The sequence below is a fragment of the Sciurus vulgaris genome (genome assembly GCF_902686455.1).
Source record: "Sciurus vulgaris genome assembly, chromosome: 2".
NCBI lineage: Eukaryota > Metazoa > Chordata > Mammalia > Rodentia > Sciuridae > Sciurus > Sciurus vulgaris.
The window spans coordinates 122,755,900-122,779,861 of record NC_136462.1 but is presented as its reverse complement, the minus strand read 5'-3'; the positions used below and the strand labels follow the sequence as shown (position 1 = coordinate 122,779,861).

Genomic DNA, 23,962 nt, shown 5'->3' with positions numbered 1-23,962 from the left:
TCTTGAACTTTTTGTTGTTGTGACAGGCAACCAAATTGATTAAACTCAGTCATGGGGGTTTGACACTACAGCCAGCAGACTTCTATTTGTTGATTGCTATTGATTTTCTTTGATACCTCATTTAAAAATCAATAGTTGGAAAGAAAAATAGGCTTGGTTTACACATACTTAAACATACTATTGTATGCCGGAGGAGGCACAAGTTTGGCAGGGCTTTGGCATCCAATTATAAGAAAAGCTCTTAACAGGTGAAAGCAAGGGCTTTAGATCGATAAACAGTTTTCTTTCTCAATCAAAGAAAGTGGCTATAAATTAGGCTCATCAGTGTTATTTTCAAGGCTTTCTTGAAGCAAACAACTTAATTTTTTTTTATCTTCCTTGGATTTACATTAAAGGATATACCACTAAGAGTTTTTGTCTTGCTTTATATTAAGAATATTCAGGGTACCTGGAGTTCATCCGTGCTTTTATCTTTTTGGCTTTTTTTTTATTTTTTTGCCGCTCTTCTCCATCTTTCAAAGGCTCTGGTGGAGCTGTACTTTCAACCACAACATCAACGATATACTTTTTCAAGGAAAGATGCTCCTAAAAGATAAATTAATAATGATGACTTTAAAATAATATAGGCTTTCTACAAACTAGTGAATACAGAAGATTATACAAATGAAACTAAAAGTAATCTCTATGAAATACTAGTTTCCACAATTACTTACGACTTTTACTAACTCATCAAATATTTACTGAATATCAACTGTGCTAAATGCTAAGAACTCAGGGATAATCCCTGTTCATAATACTACAGATGTGTAAAAGATAAGACATTACACAAAATTATAATACCAAGCAGTTAATCAATTAGCAATTTAACTTGCTACAGAAACTCAAAACAAGATGACTGTTCACCAGGTGAGGAGGGAAGACTTCAAGAAGGAAGCATCATGATTGCTATCCTTTGAAATATGGATAGAATTTGTACACATGGTTGTCCAGCATGTATGCATCTATTTGGGATGTAAATAGGGTACAAGGGCAGAAGGGGAAATTCCAGAAAACATATCTCAGAGGTAAGAAAGTAGAATGTGATATTGGCAACAGAGGTTTGGTTTGGTGGCAGTAGATAGAATTTGACCCATTTCCCTCTTCATCCATCTTACAGATTTTATGGTCGATCACTTTAACTGCACAACTGCAGGTACTCAATTGTCCCTCTCTTCTTCTGTACCTGTATGGCAAAATTCCAATCCTAAATCTATCTCTCCACCTATCCCGTGCCTACATCTAGAGCAAATTAACATGGCTTATGGTTACAAATCATGCTGACTATTCTGTTTATGACATTATACCTCAAATGAACTCTAGAACTGCCAGGTAGTCAAATAAGACTTACTCTGGTTAATTCACACACACTCACCTTCTTAAAACTTATTTTAGACTCCTCTTCAAATTTCCAACACCTCTCATTCCCTACTTCCATTTCTCAGTTCAAGAGCATACTTATCTCACTGAGGACAGACAACAGCATTATTCAGAAGAGAACTTCCATATTCCCTCAGGGTCAAATTTATCAACCAATCTGAATCTGTACCCATATGCTTTGTTTTTATTTTTTATTTTTTTGTTTTTTGTTTTTCTTCTCCTGATGCACTCATGTTCTTATCTATGGTCAAGTCCTTCAAATGTAGACTATTCCATTCCTTCTTCCCCATTTATATGGATATGCCTATTATTTTCAGCATCATCAATTACTCCCTTTCTATTTAAATTCTTTGTACTGAAATCACCTCAAAAACATCCTTTTGTGTGCCACTCCAGCTACCCTTTTGTACCAAAATGCCTATCCTCTCTGTCTTCACTTAACTCTTACTCTCTCTTGGAACTCATTTCAGTCTAACTTTGGCTTACCACACATATTCTACAAACTGTCTCTGTCACCAATGGCCAACTTTCACTTCCTCTCCCTGAGACTCTTTCTTCTCTAGGCTTCCATACATCACACTGTGCTCTAAATTCCCTGGCTATTCCTTCTAAAGGTTTGTTGTTGGAGCCTCTTCCTCTTCTTGACCTCCAAACATTGCAACATCCAAAAGCTGTCATCAGAGCTGTCCTCTTCTCAATCCAAACTCATTTGTCAAGTGCAGGGACTTAAAAAATTATTTATACATGGACACTACTCAAATTTTTATCCCTAGTCCCGACCTCTCCTAAATTCCATTCATATACATAAAAATATCTCCTCAAAATCTCCACTTTGGCAGAGAATTTCCATCATCAAAATTTCCAAAGTAAGACGTCTATAAACAAGACTCTCATGTTTCCCATATACCATGTTCTCTATGTAAATGTTACCATCACTTGCTTAATTTATTACATCCAATACATCAACATCATTCTTTTATCAAATACAACTCAAAACTCAACCCCAAATCCCTCCACTTCTCCCTACCACCATCACTAATCTTAAGTCACCATCATTTCTCACCTGTATCACTGCAATACCCTCTTGTCTCCTAGTTTTTAATTTGACTTACAGGCTTTTTTTCTCTATAAAAGCAGACAGCTGTTTTTTTAAAGTATACATCAAGTCACACCATTCCTCTTATCAAACCTTACTTTCTCATCACACTTAGGGCAAAATCCAAATTTCTTCCCTGGTTTCCAGAGCCCTACAACATTGATCTCCCTGGCATTATCTTACACCACCCTCTCCTTTCTTTGCTAAAACTACATTCACAGTGGTCCTCTTGTAGTTTCTCACATTCATTAGACATATTACTGTCCAGGGATATACTTTTTTGCCTTTAACCAAGAATATTCTTCTCCTGGAAATCTGTATGCTCTCAGCAAAAATGAAAACTTAATCTTAATTAATACCCTATATTATTTAATATCTCCTTATTCTATTTATTTTTCCTTAGAGGACTTGCCTACCCATCACATATCCACATATTAGAATATAATTTTCACCAGGGCAATGACTTCATTTTATTCATATATGTTTTTGTGTCTAGGAATGTGCCCAGCACATGGCAGGCACTCAATAAACATATGCTAAATGAATGAATGAAAATGAATGAATGAAAGAAGGTAACATAATAATTTATAAGGCTTTATTATGCAAGTGCTTTATATAAAAAATCATTTATTTAGTTCACAGACCTATACTTATAACATACTTAGAAGGCACATGTTTTTATCTCCATTTTATCTATGAGTAAACTGATGACTTGTTAAATGCTTGTCCAAAGGTAGGAGGTCATAATCATGACTGACTGCAGATAGTAAAGTGATGGAGCCCAAATTTAAACCTAGACAGTATGCTTATGGAGTCTATACTCTTGACTACTACCTTAAAGATATGGCTGGAAATGGTTTTGAGTGGTAGAACTGTATTCACTTTTCAAATCATCAACCTATCAAAAACCAAACCAAAATAAAAATCTCATAACCTAAGGAAAATATTTTCTCACAAAAAATAATTATTTTCTTTAATAAACCTGGTCTATTATATAACATATGTTTATATTTCAGCACTGAAAGCAATGATTTAAGTAATAAGGGTACACACACACACACACACACACACACACACACGAGCAACATGGAAAAAAAGTAACCCAGTTCTTTCTTTTCAAAGGGAGAAGAGAGGAGGTAAAGGAAGAGGGGAGGGAGCAGAGGGACCTCTTCCTTCATGTACCAAGGATACACAGTATAATGCAAATAATTTGTAGAGTTACTACCCACATTATCATTTATTGAACACTCACTATGTGGTTAGCAAAGGACTGGATAAGTTACATACATTATTGCCTGTAATCTTCATAACTTCACAGGTGACAGTATGTTTACATTTTACACATGCTTAACAAATCCAACTGTTTATAGATGCAAGCCTCAAAGAGGCTTGATGTCATGCCCATGGTTACAAACCTGAAAGTCTGAACCACAACTTTCTGACTTTATAAGACCAAGCCTTTTCACTACTATACATTCCCTCCCCCTGCACTACTCATATAGGCTAGTCTCTGATGTGTAATTTCTACCACCACACAAGGAAAAGGAGTATTCTAAATGACATATTCAGCTTTGTGAAAGACCAATTACACTATAACTGGTTGCACATTTCATTTACATATCTAATAGAGCCCATTAAGTATCCTTATACACAATGCCAGGCTCTACACAGGAAATTTGAATTCATTCTAGAACTATGAAGAATCATACTATTTGTTACACATTTACACATAGATTCATACATATACATACATACACACACCATGTATTCACATTAATGTTAACATTTAAAATCTCAAAACTAAAAACAACTGAGAATATATTGTTTGTCTTAGTAACTTTTTTGTACAAACCAACACGTTAATTATAGAAAATAAACTTAAAGAAAACATATAATTCTAACACCAAGACCAAATCTAGTATTTTGTAGTATATCTTTCTAGAGACATATTTGCATATCTATATTATATATATATGATGCATAACTTGCAAAATTTTGTGATCTGTTTTTTCATTTGCTGTTCTAAATATATATTCTTACCATTAAATAATATTCTGTAACATAAGTTAATGGCTATAAGGTATTTCATTTCAAATTATATATACATAATTTTACTAATACCTTACCATTTCCATTAGACATAGGAAAAGTTAAATTTTTCAATATAATCAATAACCTTGCAATAAATATTCCTGTAGTTAATATTTTAACACAAAGTCAATTATTCCATTATGATCAAACCACAGAAATGAAATTTTTGGTCTACAGATTACGCATATTTTTAAGGTTTCTGAAAATTATTCCCAAAATGAACAACCAAAATGGGAATTATGTACCCCCAAGTGGTTTTCCAGTGGTTTACCTGGAAATAGAACAGTGTTCCTGTTCTATTATAAATCTGTATGTCAGCTGAAAAACTGGTATTAGCACACTTCATGTCTGTACTTTGCTTTCTGTGACACAGTGAATCTTCTGTCCAACTTCCTGTAAACACATGTAAGGTTTTATATATTTCCTTTTCTGATGTATTTGCTTTTTGTTATTTTGATCTTATTAAAAAAAAGATGCACTGTTGGGTGTGACACAGGATAATTAACAGATTTATCTGTCTATCAAATCTGTGACTGAATTAAACAGGAAGACTAAATTTTGACATGGCTCTTTAAGATGTAAAGCATGCACAAAGGTTTTCCAACTTTGAGGGAATGGTTGAGTAAATTATGGCATATCTTTATAAGAAGTATGAGTCGTTAAAATTCTCAAAAGGCAGGGTTCTGAGAAGACTAGCATTCGTACAGGTAGTGTCGCTGAAGTCTGAGGAGTTCCTGTTAAGGGTAATGAGATTTGGGTCAAGTAGGGGATGGAAAAGAATTCCATCAAGTGCCAATCAGAGACTTTCAAGGGAGAATGTGAACTATCTAGAGAGTGAGAAGGTCCTCAAGTTGGGGTTCCAATACTTGTAAAAGGATAGTAATTAGGGACTGGACTAGAAGTGGAGCTGGGTGGAGTAAAGCACTTTTGTGCCAGTTTTCCTAGCTAGCGCTTGTACAATGCCCTCATGCTACAAAATTTTCGTAGGCAAGGTCATGGGTCTAGAGCAAGTTAAAGCAAGGTTCATGAGTGTTTTCTGAATTTCAGTGGTTCATGGGCAATTCCTGCATTCTGATAGTTCGTGGGCATTCCTTGACAATATTTCTTTCTCTCTCTCTCAATCTTTAATGTACTTTTAGCCTCTCTAAATTCCTATATTAAAACAGAAAGAACAATCAGATAGGAAAGCAAAACTCATAAAAATATTTACAACAAAAATACATGACAAGACATTCCCATAACCCCCCAAAAGAAGTGGGTGCAGACAAACTACCATTAGATCACATTTTGAAAGTAAGTAAGTAAAGCATAACTATAGATGGGGGTGTATTTTTACTCATTGATACTCATTCTTCTATAGAACAAATAATCCTACAGCATCTACATAAGGTTTTATAACATTATATAAATGGACTCTTTTCTTTAGAGAGCTTGCTTTTCCTTGCATTTCTTTAATAGCATTAATTTTATAACTACTAAACATTAATACTCATTGTAGAAAATCAGCAAAGAGGAAAAAAGAGTAAGGCTTATTGTTATCATTTTGATCTAGTTATTTTCTCTTCTTTATATACTAATATATAAATCTTACACACTTTTTCATTATATAAACTGTTAACATACATTTGAATTCTGAGTTTTTTAATATTCAATGAAAATTTCAATAGCATTAATTTTTTAAAAGTTAAGATTGGCATAGTATTCTAATGTATATGTTGTAAATTACATAATTAATTCTCTATTGCTGATATTTTAATCATTCACTGTGGTGAATGTTCATAGTGGAATCTTTCTGTATTAATTTCCTTATGGTAATTTTGTAGAAGTAAAAGTACATTCATTTATTTATTTTTACTGAGTACTTATTAAATGTTAAGTATTTGGGGCTGTGAAACTAGGTGATTTTTTTTAGCAAGGTTAGACTGTTAAGAAGTAACTATATAGAATAAAGGTAGGGATACCAGTACCTGAAGAGCTCTATGGTTTTGATGGCTAAAGCTACAGCTTACATAACATATATGTACACACTCGCATATACACACACATAAACACACACTAGGTACACATTTGTGTATGTGTATATATATTTTTTATTTTAAAGATTATTGCCTCGTGAACTCTTACAATTCAAATTCAGGACTACAGGGGTTTTGCTTGACTTCATTTGCATTGTATCCTGTACCTCTTGTCTTCCATACTAAATATTCAGGTTCTCAAGTCTTGGAGATGATAGATTTAAAATACCTATCATCTTCTTTACTTTAATCCCACATTAATGCATATAACAGTCTTAGAATAATATTACTAATACTACCAAAACCGATTTAACCATGAGGAATAGGTTAAGAGTGTTTTCGATATATTCTCTTCATCCTCTGTATCTTTTAAAAATAGTAATGGTATGAAAAATCTGTGATGCAGTCATGACCTTGCCTACGAAAATTTTGTAGCATGAGGGCATTGCACAAGTGCTAGGAAAACTGGCACAAAAGTGCTTTACTCCACCCAGTTCCACTTCTAGTCCAGTCCCTAATTACTACCCTTTTACAAGTATTGGAACTTCTATTAGGAAGTTTTAAAAGTACTATTTTTTAAACTAAAGGAGTTCTGTTCAATTTAAGTCCCACTCTCCTACTAATAAGATCAGAAATTAATCTTATCCGTATTTAATACTGTTAATTCAAAATAAGATTAAAATAGAAGACACTATTTTTCCTTTAGGTACAGAAAACTAGGTTGAGAAATAAAAACACTACTGAACTAGTGAAAAGACCCACAACATTGTAATGTCTGCAACTCATGACTGAGCAACTTTTTTCTGAGTCTTAGACTCCTAACAAGTAGAATAAAGAGCTCAATTCTAAAGTCCCTTTTTCTAATATTTTAAATATTACTGTAGTAAGCACAAAAGCTAATGAATGATGACTAATTACATAAACACTAAATTCTTATTTTTAAAAAATTGGTATAATATGGAAAGTAACAGATAGATATAAGGAAACTGATACCTATGCAGACATGATCTCATCAAAGTTCATATCCTTCTTATTCTTTAAATTGCTTTTTATGGCATACTAGACTAAAGCACTGTCCCCTTTCTAATGTAATTTACTATATTAAATGAAATAATTCATACCAAGGTTTATGACCTTGATATTCTATCAAACTCTTCCTAAAAGGTACCATTTTTCCTTTTTTTTTTTTTTTGCAAAAGAGACATGAAAAAAATTGAGGTACGGCTGGATTCACAATCTTTGGGAAACAATGTAAAAGTTCTAAAAATAGCACACATAGGAAAATATAAAAATATGGAATTTTAGTAAACTTCCATTTTAGAGCTCTCTCAAATGTTCCCTCAAAATAAATGTTTCATAAAATATAGCACATCAAAGTAAATAATCGGCTTCCCAGTCTCTTAAAATATTAAAGTTTAGAACTGAAAATTTTCAAGGATGTTATTCTTCACAGATCAAAAGGATTTAAATGGGGCTGGGCTGTAGCTCAGTGGGGAGTGCTTGCCTAGTACATGTGATGCACTGAGTTTGATCCTCGGTACCTCATATAAAATAAATAAATAAAGGTATTGTGTCCATCTACAATTAAAATATATATAAAAAATGATTTAAATGTATAATTTGGAAAAAAGAATCAAAGATTCATTACAATAACAAATGTATTTTTATTTGAAAATCATAAGTATTTTTTACTAGAAATCTTCAGAGGCTCATTTTTCTGGAGTCAAAAGTTTATTTTCAAGATCAGGGAAGATGCTCAATCTAAGCATACAAGAAATGAGTGCAAAGGTTTTCAAACCCTGTTTGGAAAACATTTTTCTCTCAACCTCATCCTATACTGTCAAATCAACTTTGAAATATAAATTTCAGTGACATTAAGAATAAAATATTTTTTCTTAAATTCTTAAAAATATTATCTAATTCACTCTTTTAAGTTTGCCTGGCACAAAATAAAATTAAATAGGAGGCATTTTACAATACTTCCTCACTGCCTGCTAGGAAAACTGGTAAGGGCTAGAGACTACAATAAGAACTTGTAGTTCTTATTTCATTGAATGATCTGATGAGGGTGAGAAGAGGAAGATGTCAGAGGGCAGGAAAGAGATGAATGTATTTGAGAAGGAAAGAAGTGGAAGGAGGAGAAAAACTGGGACAAGGGGAAAATACAGAAACTCAATCAAAAACAACATGACATATACTTTAGCCATATATTTTATCATATATTTTGAATAGCACCCTCATAGATACAGCATATTGAAAATAATGTTACTTAATTTCCTAAAATGTAACTCAATAACTACTATTTGTCAGGAGTTTAGGTTAGCTGCTGAAGTTCAAGAGAAATGAGATTCTCTAGATGTCAGTTTAATTCAGAATAAAACCTTAAGAATCTGTAGTAAACTATTTTTTTCATCTATATCACTCCTCCACAAAACTACTACAGCAGATAATCCTCAATATGAGTTCAGAGGAACTCTTTAAAGTTGATTTGTAATCACTCGTTGTTTTGGATGGCTTTAGTTGTATCAAAATATCGATATTATCTAAACTATTAAAAAATGAAAGCAACAGAGAAAATTAATTAATATTAAAAAGAGAATTAATATTAAAATCAGAGATTCAAGAAACTGGCAGATTTATCAGGGGTGGGCACACATGACATCTCTGACCAGTGTTTCCCTGGTGATAGCCTAACACAGAAAATACAAGCAAATGGTCAGTCAAGAAATGATTCAAAATATAAGTGTTTGAGAGTTTCTTTATATTTGAATAAAATTTAAAATTTTCTCAGTGAATTTGAAAAAGTCTGAAATACAATGCCTTTTATTAAAATGATGACCATTTCGTTGGCTAAATTTTAAAAAATTAACCATTAGGCATTGACAACTTTTAAACTACATAGGCCTTTTTGTATAATTATATACAAAAGATTCAAATGTTAAGGTTCCTTTCTATGAATGTAGGATACACTTTTTTTTTTTTTATCAATTACAATCTACCTATTGTACTGTTTGACGTGACAGATGAGAAAAAATGAGGCTAATGAAATACTGTGAAACACAAACCATACAAAAGAGAAAAGGTCATCTTCTGATAAGATGACAGTATACCATCTGTCCCCCTGCCACTCAGTGACAATTACAAATACTCTATCAGTTTTCTGGTAGATGGAAATGATATATGAGGCACAGCCTTCTTTCACAGATTCCGATGTTTCTTTCTGATCTAATCTAAGGTTTAACAGATGACTCAATGAAGGGACCAGAGTTCAACGTGCTTATTAATTTATCACACTGTGAAGACTGAGAAAGGTCTGAGCTCAACACTGCCATGAGGAATGGTTCAGCTATATTGAACTAAGACTTACAATGGAACAGTATGTTCTCACAATGCTCCATTTTCAAATATAGCAACTTGGATTATTATTATCTTCATCCTTAGAAATCATTTCAATATCAGAGTAACAATAATACCATTTATTATAAATAACATCACTGTCTCAATACAAAATCAGATAGGTAATGGTCAGAGTCAAAACTCAATTTTGAGTGGCCTCCACAGATAAGAGCATCAGGGAGTCAGAGGCTTCAAATCACACTCAACAGCACTGAAGTGACCATTCCATTTAAATCTATTAACTTTCAAATGTTTAAGAAAAAGACACAAGCAAAAATACAAATACATAGGTCACAAGCTAAAGGAAAGAAAAATATATGGTATCCTAACAGAAGAGAAAAGAAAAGTGAGATGGCTATATTTATATTAGTCAGGTAGATGTCACAGCAAAGAATATGACCAGGGATAAACACAGTAATTTTATAATAAAGGGGTCAATCACAAAGAGATAACAATCCTTGGCATTTAAATAACTAGTAATACAGCTTAAAACTACATGAAACAACAGCTAATAAAACTGTCAACAGAAATACACAAATTCACAAAACTGAAGACTTCAAAACCCCTCTCTCAATATGGAGAGAACAAGGAGAAAGAAAATCAGCAAGGATGCAGAGATGAGCAAACTTTTGGGGTGATGAATATGGTCGCTATCTTGATCATGATGATACTTTCATGGATGCACAAATATGTCAACACTTATTAAATTATACAACTGAAAATAAGAACAATTTCATATACAACACTTATATCTCAAAGTTCTTTAAAAACAAATTTCTAAGAAAAAGCTGTTCCTAACCCTTTAAGTGAAGGATGATATCCAATTTTCAAATTTCTTCATACACACTTCCTTAAGAAAAAAATATTTTGTAACACATCCCAATACATAAAAAACAATTACTGGGGGGAACAAGATGGCGGACCAGAGGGTGACTGCATCTCCTGTCACTCCAGAACTCAGGATTCAAGAAGGGGAGGTACTGAGAGACTCAGACCAACTCAGAGCCGCTGTGTGAGTCTCTTGCACTGGGTGAAGCTCGGACCGGGCTGCAGGCCTGGACAGCGGGCAGCTTCTCGGAGCAGGGTAGGGAAGTGAGAGACTTCCCTGAACAGCCCAGCTCCCTCCGGCGGCAGGCCCGGTCCACAGCCAGCTTCTCAGAGCAGGCCCACCCAGTGAAAGGCTTTCTGTGCACAGCCAGCTCCCACCCTGCAGACCCAGCGGTGGGCCAGGGGCAGCTTTCTTCGGGAGCACTACATTGTCAAGTTCCTCCAAGACTTCAGGCTACTGAAGGCTAGGAGGTGATATACTGGAAATCTACACGGACACTATAAGCCAATAGAGGGAATCTGCAATATCTCAGAGTTCCACTGATATCTGACCAATATGAGAAAACAAGGGAAGAAAATGTTCCAAACAAACCTAGATGCTATATAAAATCCAATGACAGCATGGCAGAAGAAATGTCAGAAAGGGAGTTTAGAATGTAAATAATTAAAACGATTAGAGAAACAAACGAGGAGATGAAAGAGCAAACAGGCATTGAAGGATGAGATGAAAGAGCAAATGCAGGCATTAAATGATCACACCAATCAACAGTTAAAAGAGGAAATGTGGGAAGCAAAATATCATTTCAATAAAGAGAGATACTGAAAAAAAAAAAAAGAAATCCTTGAAATGAAGGAAACAATAAACCAAATTAAAAAACTTCATAGAAAGCATAACCAATAGGACAGAATACCTGGAAGACAGAACCTCAGACACTGAAGACAAAATATTTAATCTTGAAAATAAAGTTGACCAAACAGAGAAGATGGTAAGAAATCATGAACAGAATCTACAAGAATTATGGGATATTATGAAAAGTCCAAATTTAAGAATTATTGGGATTGAGAAAGGCACAGAGAAACAAACCAAAGGAGTGAACAATCTATTCAATGAAATAATATCAGAAAATTTCCCAAATCTGAAGAATGAAATAGAAAACCAGGTACAAGAGGCTTATAGGACTCCAAATATACAAAATTACAACAGACCACATTGTAATGAAAATACCTAGCATACAAACTAAATAAGGAATTTTAAAGGCCGCAAGAGAAAAGAATCAAATTGCTTTCAGGGGGAAACCAATAAGAATATGAGCAGATTTTTCAATCCAGACCCTAAAAGCTAGAAGGGCCTGGAACAACATTTATCAAGCCCTGAAAGAAAACGGATGTCAACCAAGAATCTTATACCCAGCAAAACTTACCTTCAGATTTGACAATGAAATAAAACCCCTCCATGATGAACAAAAGCTAAAAGAATTTACAAAAAGAAAGCTGGCATTACAGAACATTCTCAACAAAATATTGCATGAGGAAGAGATGAAAAACAATGATGCAAATCAGTAATGGAAGGAACTAGCCTAAAGGAATAGCCAAATAAAGGAGAAACCAAGTCGTGTCAAAAAAAAAAAAAAATGAGCCAAATGACTAGGAATACAAATCATATCTCAATAATAAGCCTGAATGTTAATGGTCTGAACTCATCAATCAAAAGACACAGACTGGTAGGTTGGATTAAAAAGAAAGATCCAACAAGACGCTGCCTGCAAGAGACTCATCTCATAGAAAGAGATACCCACAGACTAAAGGTGAAAGGATGGGAAAAAACATACCATGCACACGGACATAGCAAAAAAGCTGGAGTATCCATTCTTATTTCAGATAATGTGGACTTCAAGCCAAAACTACTCAGAAGGGATAAAGAAGGACATTACATACTGCTTAAGGGAAGCATAAACCAGCAAGACATAACAAACATAAATATCTATGCCCCGAACATTGGCTCATCCACGTATGTCAAACAAATCCTTCTCAATTCCAGAAATCAAATAGACCACAACACAATAATACTAGGCGATTTTAACACACCTCCTTCAACACTGGACAGAGCTTCAACCCAAAAATTGAATAAAGAAACCATAGATCTCAATAACACAATGAATAATTTAGACTTAACAGACATATATAGAATATGCCATCCAACAAAGAGCGAATACACTTTCTTCTCAGCAGCACATGGATCCTTCTCTAAAACAGACCATATTTTATGCCATAAAGCTAATGTTAGCAAATATGAGAAGATAGAGATACTACCTTGTATTCTATCAGATCATAATGGATTGAAATTAGAAATAAATGACAGAATAAAAAACAGAAACTTATCCAACACCTGGAGATTACATCATACACTATTATACGATGAATGGATAACAGAAGACATCAGGAGGGAAATTAAAAAATTCTTAGAAGTAAATGAGAACAAAGACACATCATATCAAAATCTCTGGGACACTATGAAAGCAGTACTTAGAGGAAGATTTATTTCATGGGGCGCATTCAACAAAAGAAGTAGAAATCAACAAATAAACGACTTAACACTACAGCTCAAAGCCCTAGAAAAAGAAGAGCAGTCCAACACCAAAAGTAGTAGAAGACAGGAAATAGTTAAAATCAGAGCTGAAATCAACGAAATTGAAACAAAAGAAACAATTGGAAAAATTAACAAAATAAAGAGTTGGTTCTTTGAAAAAATAAAATTGATAAAGCCTTAGCCACACTAACAAAGAGAAAGAGGGAGAAAACTTAAATTACTAAAATTAGGAATGAACAAGGAAATATCACAACAGACACGAGTGAAATACAAAACATAATTCGAAGCTATTTTGAAAATCTATACTCCAACAAAATAGAAAATTTTGAAGACATCAACAGGTTTCTAGAGACATATGAATTGCCTAAACTGAACAAGGAGGACATACACAATTTAAATAGACCAATTTCAAGTAAGGAAATAGAAGAGATCATCAAACGCCTACCAACAAAGAAAAGTCCGGGACCAGATGGGTGCTCAGCCGAGTTCTACAAAACCTTTAAAGAAGAGCTCACTCCAATACTTCTCAAAGTACTCCATAGAATAGAAGAGGAGGGAACCCTCCCAAACTCATTCTATGAAGCCAGTATCACCCTGATACCTAAACTAGACAGAGACACATCAAGGAAAGAAAATTTCAGACCAATATCCTTAATGAACACAGATGCAAAAATTCTCAACAAAATTTTAGCAAATCGCATACAAAAATATATTAAAAAGATAGTGCACCACGATCAAGTGGGTTTTATCCCAGGGATGCAAGGTTGGTTCAACATCTGGAAATCAATAAATGTCATTCACCATATCAACAGACTAAAAGTTAAGAATCACATGATTATTTCAATAGATGCAGAAAAAGCATTTGATAAAATACAGCATCCCTTCATGCTCAAAACACTAGAGAAAATTGGGGTAGTGGGAACATTCCTTATCATTGTAAAGGCCATCTACGCTAAGTCCATGGCCAATATCATTCTAAATGGTGAAAAACTGAAAGCATTCCCCCTAAAAACTGGAACAAGGCAGGGATGCCCTCTTTCACCACTTCTATTCAACACTGTCCTTGAAACTCTAGCCAGAGCAATCAGACAGACCAAGGAAATTAGATGGATACGAATAGGAAAAGAAGAACTCAAACTATCACTATTTGCCAACAACATGATTGTATATTTAGAAGAACCAGGAAATTCCACCAGAAAACATTTAGAACTCATTAAGTTAATTCAGTGAAGTAGCAGGTTATAAGATCAATGCTCATAAATCTAATGCATTTTTATACATAAGTGATGAATCTTCAGAAAGAGAAGTTAGGAAAACTACCACATTCACAGCAGCCTCGAAAAAAATAAAATACTTGGGAATTCATCTAACAAAAGAGGTGAAAGAACTCTACAATGAGAACTACAGAACACTAAAGAAAGAAATTAAAGAAAACCTTGGAAGATGGAAATATCTCCCATGTTCTTGGATAGGCAGAATTAATATTGTCAAAATGGCCATACTACCAAAAGTACTATACAGATTGAATGCAATTCCAATTAAAATCCCAATGACGTACCTTACAGAAATAGAGCAAGCAATCGTGAAATTCATCTGGAAGAATAAGAAACCCAGAATAGCTAAAGCAATCCTTAGCAGGAAGAGTGAAGCAGGGGGTATCGCAATACCAGAACATCAACTGTACTACAAAGCAATAGTAACAAAAACCGCATGGTACTGGCACCAAAATAGACAGGTAGATCAGTGATACAGAATAGAGGACATGGACACAAACCCAAATAAATACAATTTTCTCACACTGGATAAAGGTACCAAAAATATGCAATGGAGAAAAGAGCCTCTTCAACAAAGGGTGCTGGGAAAACTGGAAATCCATATTCAACAGAATGAAACTAAACCCCTTTCTCTCACCCTGCACAAAAATCAACTCACAATGAATCAAGGACCTCGGAATCAGACCAGAGACCCTTCAACTTACAGAAGACAAAGTAGGTCCAAATCTTCTACATGTTGCCCTAGGATCAGACTTCCTTAACAGGACTCCCATAGCACAAGAAATAAAAGCAAGAATCAACAATTGGGATAGATTCAAACTAAAAAGCTTCCTCTCAGAAAAGGAAAGGATCAGCAATGTGAAGAGAGAGCCTACAGAATGGGAGAAAATCTTTACCACCCATCCTTCAGATAGAACACTAATTTCCAGAATATATATAGAACTCAAAAAACTCTACACCAAGAATACAAATAATCCAATCAACAAATGGGCTAAAGAAATGAGCAGACACTTCACAGAAGATCTACAAGCAATCAACAGAGACATGAAAAAATGTTCACCATCTTTAGTAATAAGAGAAATGCAAATCAAAACTACACTAAGATTCCATCTCACCCCAATTAGAATGGCTATTATCAAGAATACAAGCAACAATAGGTGTTAGCAAGGATGTGGGGAAAAAGGTACACTCATACATTGCTGGTGGGGTTGCAAATTAGTGCAGCCACTCTGGAAAGCAGTGTGGAGATTCCTCAGAAAGCTTGGAATGGAACCACCATTTGGCCCAGCTATCCCACTCCTCGGCCTATGCCCAAAGGACTTAAAATCAGCATACTACAGAGATACAGCCACATCAATGTTCACAGCTGCTCAATTCACAATAGCCAGACTGTGGAACCAACCTAGATGTCCTTCAATTGATGAATGGATAAAGAAACTGTGGTGTGTGTATATATATATATATATATATATATATATATATATATATATATATATATATTCACATACAATGGAATATTACTGAGCCATAAAGAATGATAAAATTATGGCATTTGCAGGCAAATGGATGAAATTAGAGAATATCATGCTACGTGAGATAAGCCAACCTCAAAAAAACCAAAGGACGAATGATCTCGCAGATAAGCAGATGGGGGTGGGAGGGGGCAAGAATGGAGGAAGGAGGGACTGTATAGAGGGAAAAGAGGGGTGGGAGTGGTGGGGTGGGAAGGGAAAAAAATAACAGAATGAATCAAAAAACATTACCTATGTAAATGTATGATTGCAGAAATGGTACGCCTTTACGCCATGTACAGAGAATCAACATGTATTCCACTTGTTTACAATAAAAATAAATTTAAAAAAACAATTATCAACCAAAAACACAAATGCTGTAAGACTAGTTTAAAAGAACAAAATCAAGTCACAAGCTATTTATAAGAGATCCAGTTAAAACCATAGGGAGGATAAAAATAAAGGGATAACAAGTGAAAATATTGACTAAAAGGGTAATATAATACAAATAATGTAGGGAATAAAAATGTGAATTCAAAGTGAGCTTCAGCAACTTAGCAAGGCCCTAAGCAACTCAGCAAGACCCTGCCTCTAAATAAAATATAAAAAAGGGTTGGTGATGTGGCTCAGTGGTTTCCCCCGAGTCAATCCTCAGTACCAAAAACACCAAAAACAAAAACAAACAAAAAAAGATACAAGAATACTATTCATAGTTATATGAATTTGATTTGAAAACAGTACAAAAATAATTTCTGGAAAATTTTCACTTAGCAGAAGAGAATCATGAACAAATAAAATGTTTTAGTAATCTCATTAATAAAACTAAAGAGCTGTTTTTAAATCTTCCCACAGAGAAAATTCCAGGACCAGATGAGTTTTACAGAAAAAATCTGTAAAAATATTTAAAAAAAAGAGAGACAATACTAATGTTACACCAATAGTTCAGAAAACAGAAAAAGAGAAAATGTTACTAATTTATTGTATGTGCATAATTCTGACACCAAAATCAGGGAAAGAAGATTCAAGAAAGGAAAATTATGAAACTGTTATCACCCATGAATTTGGATGCATTAAGAGCGAACAAGTTCTTTTGAGACATGTTCTTAGAGGCCTGATGATGACCTCCTCTTCTAAAAGATCTGCATCATACATCTCCTTCAAGATATGTGGAATCCTGGAGAAGAGCTGAGCTTGTGCTTATTTATAGCATGTTTCTTTTGAAGAAAAAAAAATAATGGTGAACACATTTGGATCACATTTAAACAGTTATAAAAATAAAGATTTGATTTTGATCATTCTTTAGATTATGGGCTCTGAATGACTTAAAGCAATTGGCTCCTTTTAAAAACTTTTGCCATCACTTAACCTCACAGGTCCGGGGAGCCTGGTAGATTTTGTTAGGTGCTGAAACCATTCAGGAGTTTTCAGCAGAATGTAAGCAAACTTGTTTGTAATAGCTTTATTCAGCTGTTAAATATAGTACCTTTGAATTTTTAGCCCCTCAAATTGGCATCCAATAATTTTTTTGCGCTGAGGCAGACTTATAATCAAATGAAAGTGCAACATCTTGCTGAGAAATAAAAATAAAAAAGAACTTAGTGTCCTATAAATAATTTTTAAGAACTAGTTTTGAAACTTGGAGTTGCAGTTTTTCAGTTCATGTACACTAGCCCCAAATTGCAGTCTTTGGAGTCCTGTGCACTGCACATTGGACGAGCTGGGGAAGAATTACTACATTAACAAATAATATTGTAATGTGTATTTAGTGGTTGCTTTGTACCAAGAGCAAATTCAAACTCTGAGGTGTGATTAAATAAAAAATGATTTTATTTGGGGATAAAAAACAGTGAACAATACTAATAGTGTATTAAAAAGGTAATATGCCACTAACATAAGTTTTCCAATTATAGCTTAATATTAAAAAATTAATAAATGTAATTCACTACATTAAAAGATTAAAATTACACAGACAACAGAAAAACTTGATAAATTAGAAATAGAAACTTCTCTAATGGAAAAGATTATGAAACATATAGAGCAAAAATTACTTTAAGAAGAAAACATCAGAATCAGACTCTAAAATCTGAAGAGAGAGGATGCTATTATTACTCCACGTGTTCAACGTTGTAATTACAGATATGAACCAGTGATAAAAGAAATTCATTAGAGATAATTTTTTTAAAAATATATCAAAATAAATTCTCAGAAAAAGTAAAACAGGAAATGATAAAGTCAAGAACAGACATTAATGAAACAAACAAAGAAGGATCAACAAAACCAACAATCAAATATATAGAAATACAGATATCTGGCAAGAATGATAAAGATGAAAATAAAGACAAACAATGTTAAAAATGAAAAAGGAGATTCAGTTACAGATAAAAATTTATTTTAATATCATAAAATAACATGAAAACTTTTTGCCAAGACTTTGAAAAACTTTTAAGAATAAAATGTCATTTTACCAAAATACACATAGTTAAGTACATCATAGAAAATCTAAATGCATGCAAAGAAATACACTGCTAATATAAAATATGCCCAGCCTATTAGGATGGCTATGATTAAAAAACAGAAAATAACAAGTGTTGGCGAGGATATGGAGAAACTGCTAGCAGGAATATAAAACAATATAGCCATTGTGAAAAATAGTACAGTATTCCTCAAAAATTTAAAAATAGAATTATCATATGACCCAAAAGTCCACTTCTGGGTACACACCCAAAAGAAATGAAAGCAAGGACTCGAACAAGTATTTGTATGTCTATGTTCACAGTACCATTATTTGGAATAATCAAAAGGTGGAAGCAACCCAACTGTCCACCAATGGACAAATAACCTTAACAAAATATGGTATATAAAAAGGAATAAAACTGAATACAATAGAATACTATTCCACTCTAAGGAAGTAAATTCTGTCACATGCTATAACATGAATGCATCTTTAAAACATTATATTGAGGGAAAGACAACAGAAAAGGACAAATACTGCATGTTTCCACTTATCTGAGATTCATGGAGACAGAAATCGGAAGGGTGGTTATAAGATGCTGGAGGAAGGAGGGAATGGGGAATTACTGGTTTTCATCTTACTGTTCCTTCAGGATGTAAAAAAGTTCCATAGATGGGTGGTCTTAAAGGTAGCACAATCACATGAATTTAACATAAGATAACCAAACTATACTCTGAAAAATGATAAAGGATGCAAACTATGACTTTGAAATCAGCAAGTGAGAGACCTCTAGCCTTTTTCCTTCTTTCTCAAGATTGCTCAGGCTACATAGGGTCTTTCGTGATTCCATACAAATGTTTGGAATGCTCTATTTTTCTGAAAGACATCATTGTAATTTAACAGGGATTGCACTAAATCTTTAGATTCTTTCAGTAATACTGACAATTTAACAGTATTTTTTCCAATCTATGATCACAGGCTATCTTTCCTAATTTATTCATGCCTTATTCTTCTTCTTTCATCAATGTCTTATGGTTTCCAGTGTAAAAATCTTTCATATCCTTGGTTAAATTTGCTCCTAAGCATTTCATTCTTTTAAATTGTATTGTAAATGAGACTCTTAATTTCTTTTTTAGACAATTCATTGTTAGTGTACACAAATAATTCATTGTGGTAATCACTACCCAATGTATACACATGTTAAAATATCACATTTTATACCTCAAATACAAACAATTTTGTAATCTGTATTTCAACAAGCTAGAAAAAATAAGATAGTAAATTTTAAGTTTTGAGTATTTTGTCACAAACAAAATACAAAAAATTCCAAAAAAACACATATCAAGAACATGGAATTTTACTGACACGTTAAATAAAACATTCAAGGAAGAGAGAATTTCTGTTTTAAACAACATGTTCCTCAGAAATAAAAAGAATAAATAGAAAGAACAGGCTGGTTTTTATATGAAGCTAATATAATCTTTAAAAAGGAAAATTCTAAATAACTTCAAAACAAATTTATGCGTTTTTAAAAATCATAACAAAACAAATTTATAATTAGAAAAATTAAGTTATAGCTCAGTTGTGGTGTGCTTGCCCATCATGTGTAAGACACTCTGTTCAATCCTCAGCATCACATAAAAATAAAGGTATTATGTCCTTCTACAACTAAAAATATTTTTTAAAAATTAGAAAAATTATATTGCACGAAAATTGAAAGAAATAAAAGAAACCTCTGCCCAATTAAACTCCGCTGTAAAGTACTTTTCTCTTTAGCGAAAATAATTTTTTAAAAAAATCATAAAATGGAGGAAAAAATCCAATACAAATTAATACCAATATGTTATTTTTCAAATCTTACCAAGTGAGGGATAGAAGGGAATTTCTTTAACTTGATAAAACACAAAAATCTGTAAACTGATTAAATTAAAACTGCAAATTAGGGCTGGGGTTGTAGCTCAGTGGTGGAGTATTTGCCTAGCATGTGTGAGGCACTAGGTTCAATCCTCAGCACCACATAAAAATAAATAAATAAAAGGTCTAAAATTTTTTTAAAATACAATAACATTATTTTAAAAAACTGCAAATTAGGGGCTGGGGAGATAGCTCCATCGGTAGAGTGCTTGCCTTGCAAACACAAGGTCTTGGGTTCGATCCCCAGCATGCAAAAACAAAAACTGCAAATTAGAAAAGAACAGTAAAATCAAGTCAATTTTATTCAGCTTAGTATGCCAAATTACTGAACTACCTACCTGTATAAATCTAGGGTCATTTTGTACTCCAAATTTTACAGTTAATCAACACAGCTAAAACCTTGGAAAGAGTCAATTACCCACTACTTAATTTTCTGTTTGGGGTCAATTCTACAACTCAAAAAACTAAGCTTGAATTTAGAACTACATGCACCTACCCAAACAATCTGATCAAAATGGCCTTAAATAGAATCCAGTATTTGAACTCTTATGAGGGTATCAAATGATATTATAACAATTTAAAATAGTAAAAAAAATAAAGGTGTTATTGGTTCAAATATCCAAATTTGCTATAATGGCTTTCTGATGCAGACGCATTCATTTTAATTTTAATGTAAATGTATTTTTTAAATAAAAAGGACAAAGAAGCAGCCTGGGCTATATGGACACAATCTCCATTTTCCTCATTTTAATTTTTAAAAAAGTGTTTACTTCCATCAAAGTTACCTATATACCTAATTTCACCAGACAAAAACAAACAAACAAAAAAGCAGCTTTTTACTCATTTCTCTACTTCTTTCCCTAGTCCAGAGACAATGATTTTATCTGAGAAATTTTTTTCTTTATGTTCTTTAATATTTTTACAGCTACTTCTTCACTTTTCAGTTTTAGGATTATCTACTGGCTTCACAACAGGGAACATAAAGATTTAGTTCTATTCCCTACACATGGTCCCAAATCCACATTTGTATTTTTCCATTCTTCCAAGTACCAAAAAAAAAAAAAAAAAAAAAAAGTGTTATATAGTTATATAGGTGGCAGAAATATGGGGTTAGCTACATTAATAACGATGCTGAAATATTTTATAACCTAAAACAAATTCTTTGAGAGTGCTACAGTTTAGATATAAGGTGTCTCTTAAAAGCTCTTGTGTTAATGCAGGAATACTTGGTGATGAATGATTAGATTATGAGAGCTGCAACCTAATCTGCCCATTCTACTTTGAATGAACTAATTGGAGGTAACTTTAGACAGATGGGGTATGGCTAAAGGAGGCAGGACATGGGGACATGCACTAGAGGGGTTTATCTTCCCTGTGGTCCTTTTCCCTTGCTCTGCTTCCTGGCTACCATGAGCAGAGCAGCTTCCTTTTACTATGACCTTCTCCATCACTTAGGCCCAAAACAATGGATTCAGTAAAGCATACAATAAACCTCTAAAATTGTGAGCCAAAACATACTTTCCCTTCTCTAAATTGTTCTTGTCAGACACAAAGCTAACTAACATACAGAGAGAAAACTAAACCATGTTATTGTGAAAACTATTTATAGCTTTGTGATTTTTCTAATATAATAGATGTAGGTTCTCTGCCAATGGCAAGAAGATATAACGACTATTAAACTTATTATACAAAATAATTATTTCTAAAATGGATATTCCCTGCTCATCAATAAATGCCCAGTTTGGAATTAAAATATTAGATGATGAATTTCAGATAAAGTAAAAAAAAAAGTAAGAACATTTATAATCTATTATTTATTCACCAAAATGAAGAAAATCTAAATTAGGCAGGTAAAATGCCCAACTTGTCATCTTTCCTCACTGTTAAGGCAAAACTATTCCTATTCATAAACTCCTATTGAAAAATTCTTTCACTCTTTCATTTCTCCCCCAATGAAATTGTCATAGAATAGATTTCAAAATTAGGCACACATAAAAATTCTACTTAAAAAAGTAAATATGAGGGCTGGAGTTGTGGCTCAGTGGTGGAGCACTTGCCTAGCATGCATGAGGCACTGGGTTCAAACCTCAGCATCACATATAAAATAAAGGTCCTTAAACAACTAAAAAAATATTTTGAAGAAGAGTACATATGATAAGATTTTGAGTGTACATTCAAGGAGAAGCAGCTTGATTTGTACAAATTTGCCTCATCATAACCTTGCTGGATCCTCACCATCCAGCTGAAAGAAACCAATGGTGAAATAATCATATGGTTGCTCCACTTTTTAATACAACATGGCCACAGGCAGATGAAAAACTTATTAACTTGAACTTTGCAGATATAAGAAAAGCAGCCAAAAGTTCCCAATCATGCTAAGTTAAAAGGATCCAAAACAATAATAAAGAAGTTTGAGGGGTTTTTAAACATTTTATAAAGCAACAGTGTTCACATATGTACTTAACTTCTTAAAAGCTATAAATAACTGCCCAGTCAATTTTAACTTTTAATATTTAAAATTAACAACTAGAAATATTCCATTCTAATCCCTAAATAAACAAATGTTGAAAGAAAGAATACTGGGGCGGGGGGGGGGGGGCGGTTTTTGGAGTCAGGAGGTGTTACCAGGGATTGAACTCATGGGCGCTAGACCACTGAGCCATATCCCTAACCTGACTTTGTATTTTATTTAGAGACAGGGTCTCTCTGAGTTGCTTAGACCCACTCTTTTGCTGAGGCTGATTTTGAACTCATGATCCTCATGCCTCAGTCTCCCAAACTGCTGGGATTACAGGCCTGTGCCACCATGTCTGGCAAGAATATTATTAATTATCGTAAGTAACCTATAAAATTAAGCAACCTGAAAAATAGCATGTATTATATTATATGCTCCAAGGCCTTCCAGAGAGAAATATAGCTGAACTGGCTTTTCATATTTGTGTTAGCCTAATAGTAAGATCTAAGAGTTACAGAAAATAATTAACCAAAAATTAAATTATTTAAGTTCTTAAATGGCATTTGTTACCTACTTAAACTTTTACTTTGTAATAAAAGCAACTGTTTAAAATATAAGATTCATGGAAGAAAACTTTCTGTAGTTAAAACTTACCACAACAACCACAAGAAATTTACAGTTCTTTCAGTTTCTGAACATGAATCATTCATTCTCAGCATCTCCAAAACCAAAGAGCAATCAACACAGATAAGTAACTGATTATTAGCAGTGAAAGTGGAAAGGTATTATAACTTTAAAGAACAACAGGTAAATATGAAATAGATTATAATAATGATTATCTTATCTTTCTTCACAGATGGTCTTTCCCCACAGAATCCAGTTAGAATGGAGATTAGAATATATTCTAAAATAAATGAAAACAAAAAA

At 33.4% G+C, this 23,962-nt stretch overlaps 1 protein-coding gene across 8 annotated transcripts in view; it reads right to left on the bottom strand.

The window, feature by feature from the left end:
* SCAPER (S-phase cyclin A associated protein in the ER) overlaps positions 1-23,962 on the bottom strand; it is a 470,315-nt gene that overhangs the window by 277,509 nt on the left and 168,844 nt on the right. For all 8 annotated transcript variants that reach the window (XM_079128857.1, XM_079128859.1, XM_079128858.1 and 5 more), the window contains one exon: positions 449-585. In XM_079128857.1, the coding sequence (XP_078984983.1) occupies positions 449-585 (137 nt within the window). The remainder of the gene's footprint in view (positions 1-448; positions 586-23,962) is intronic.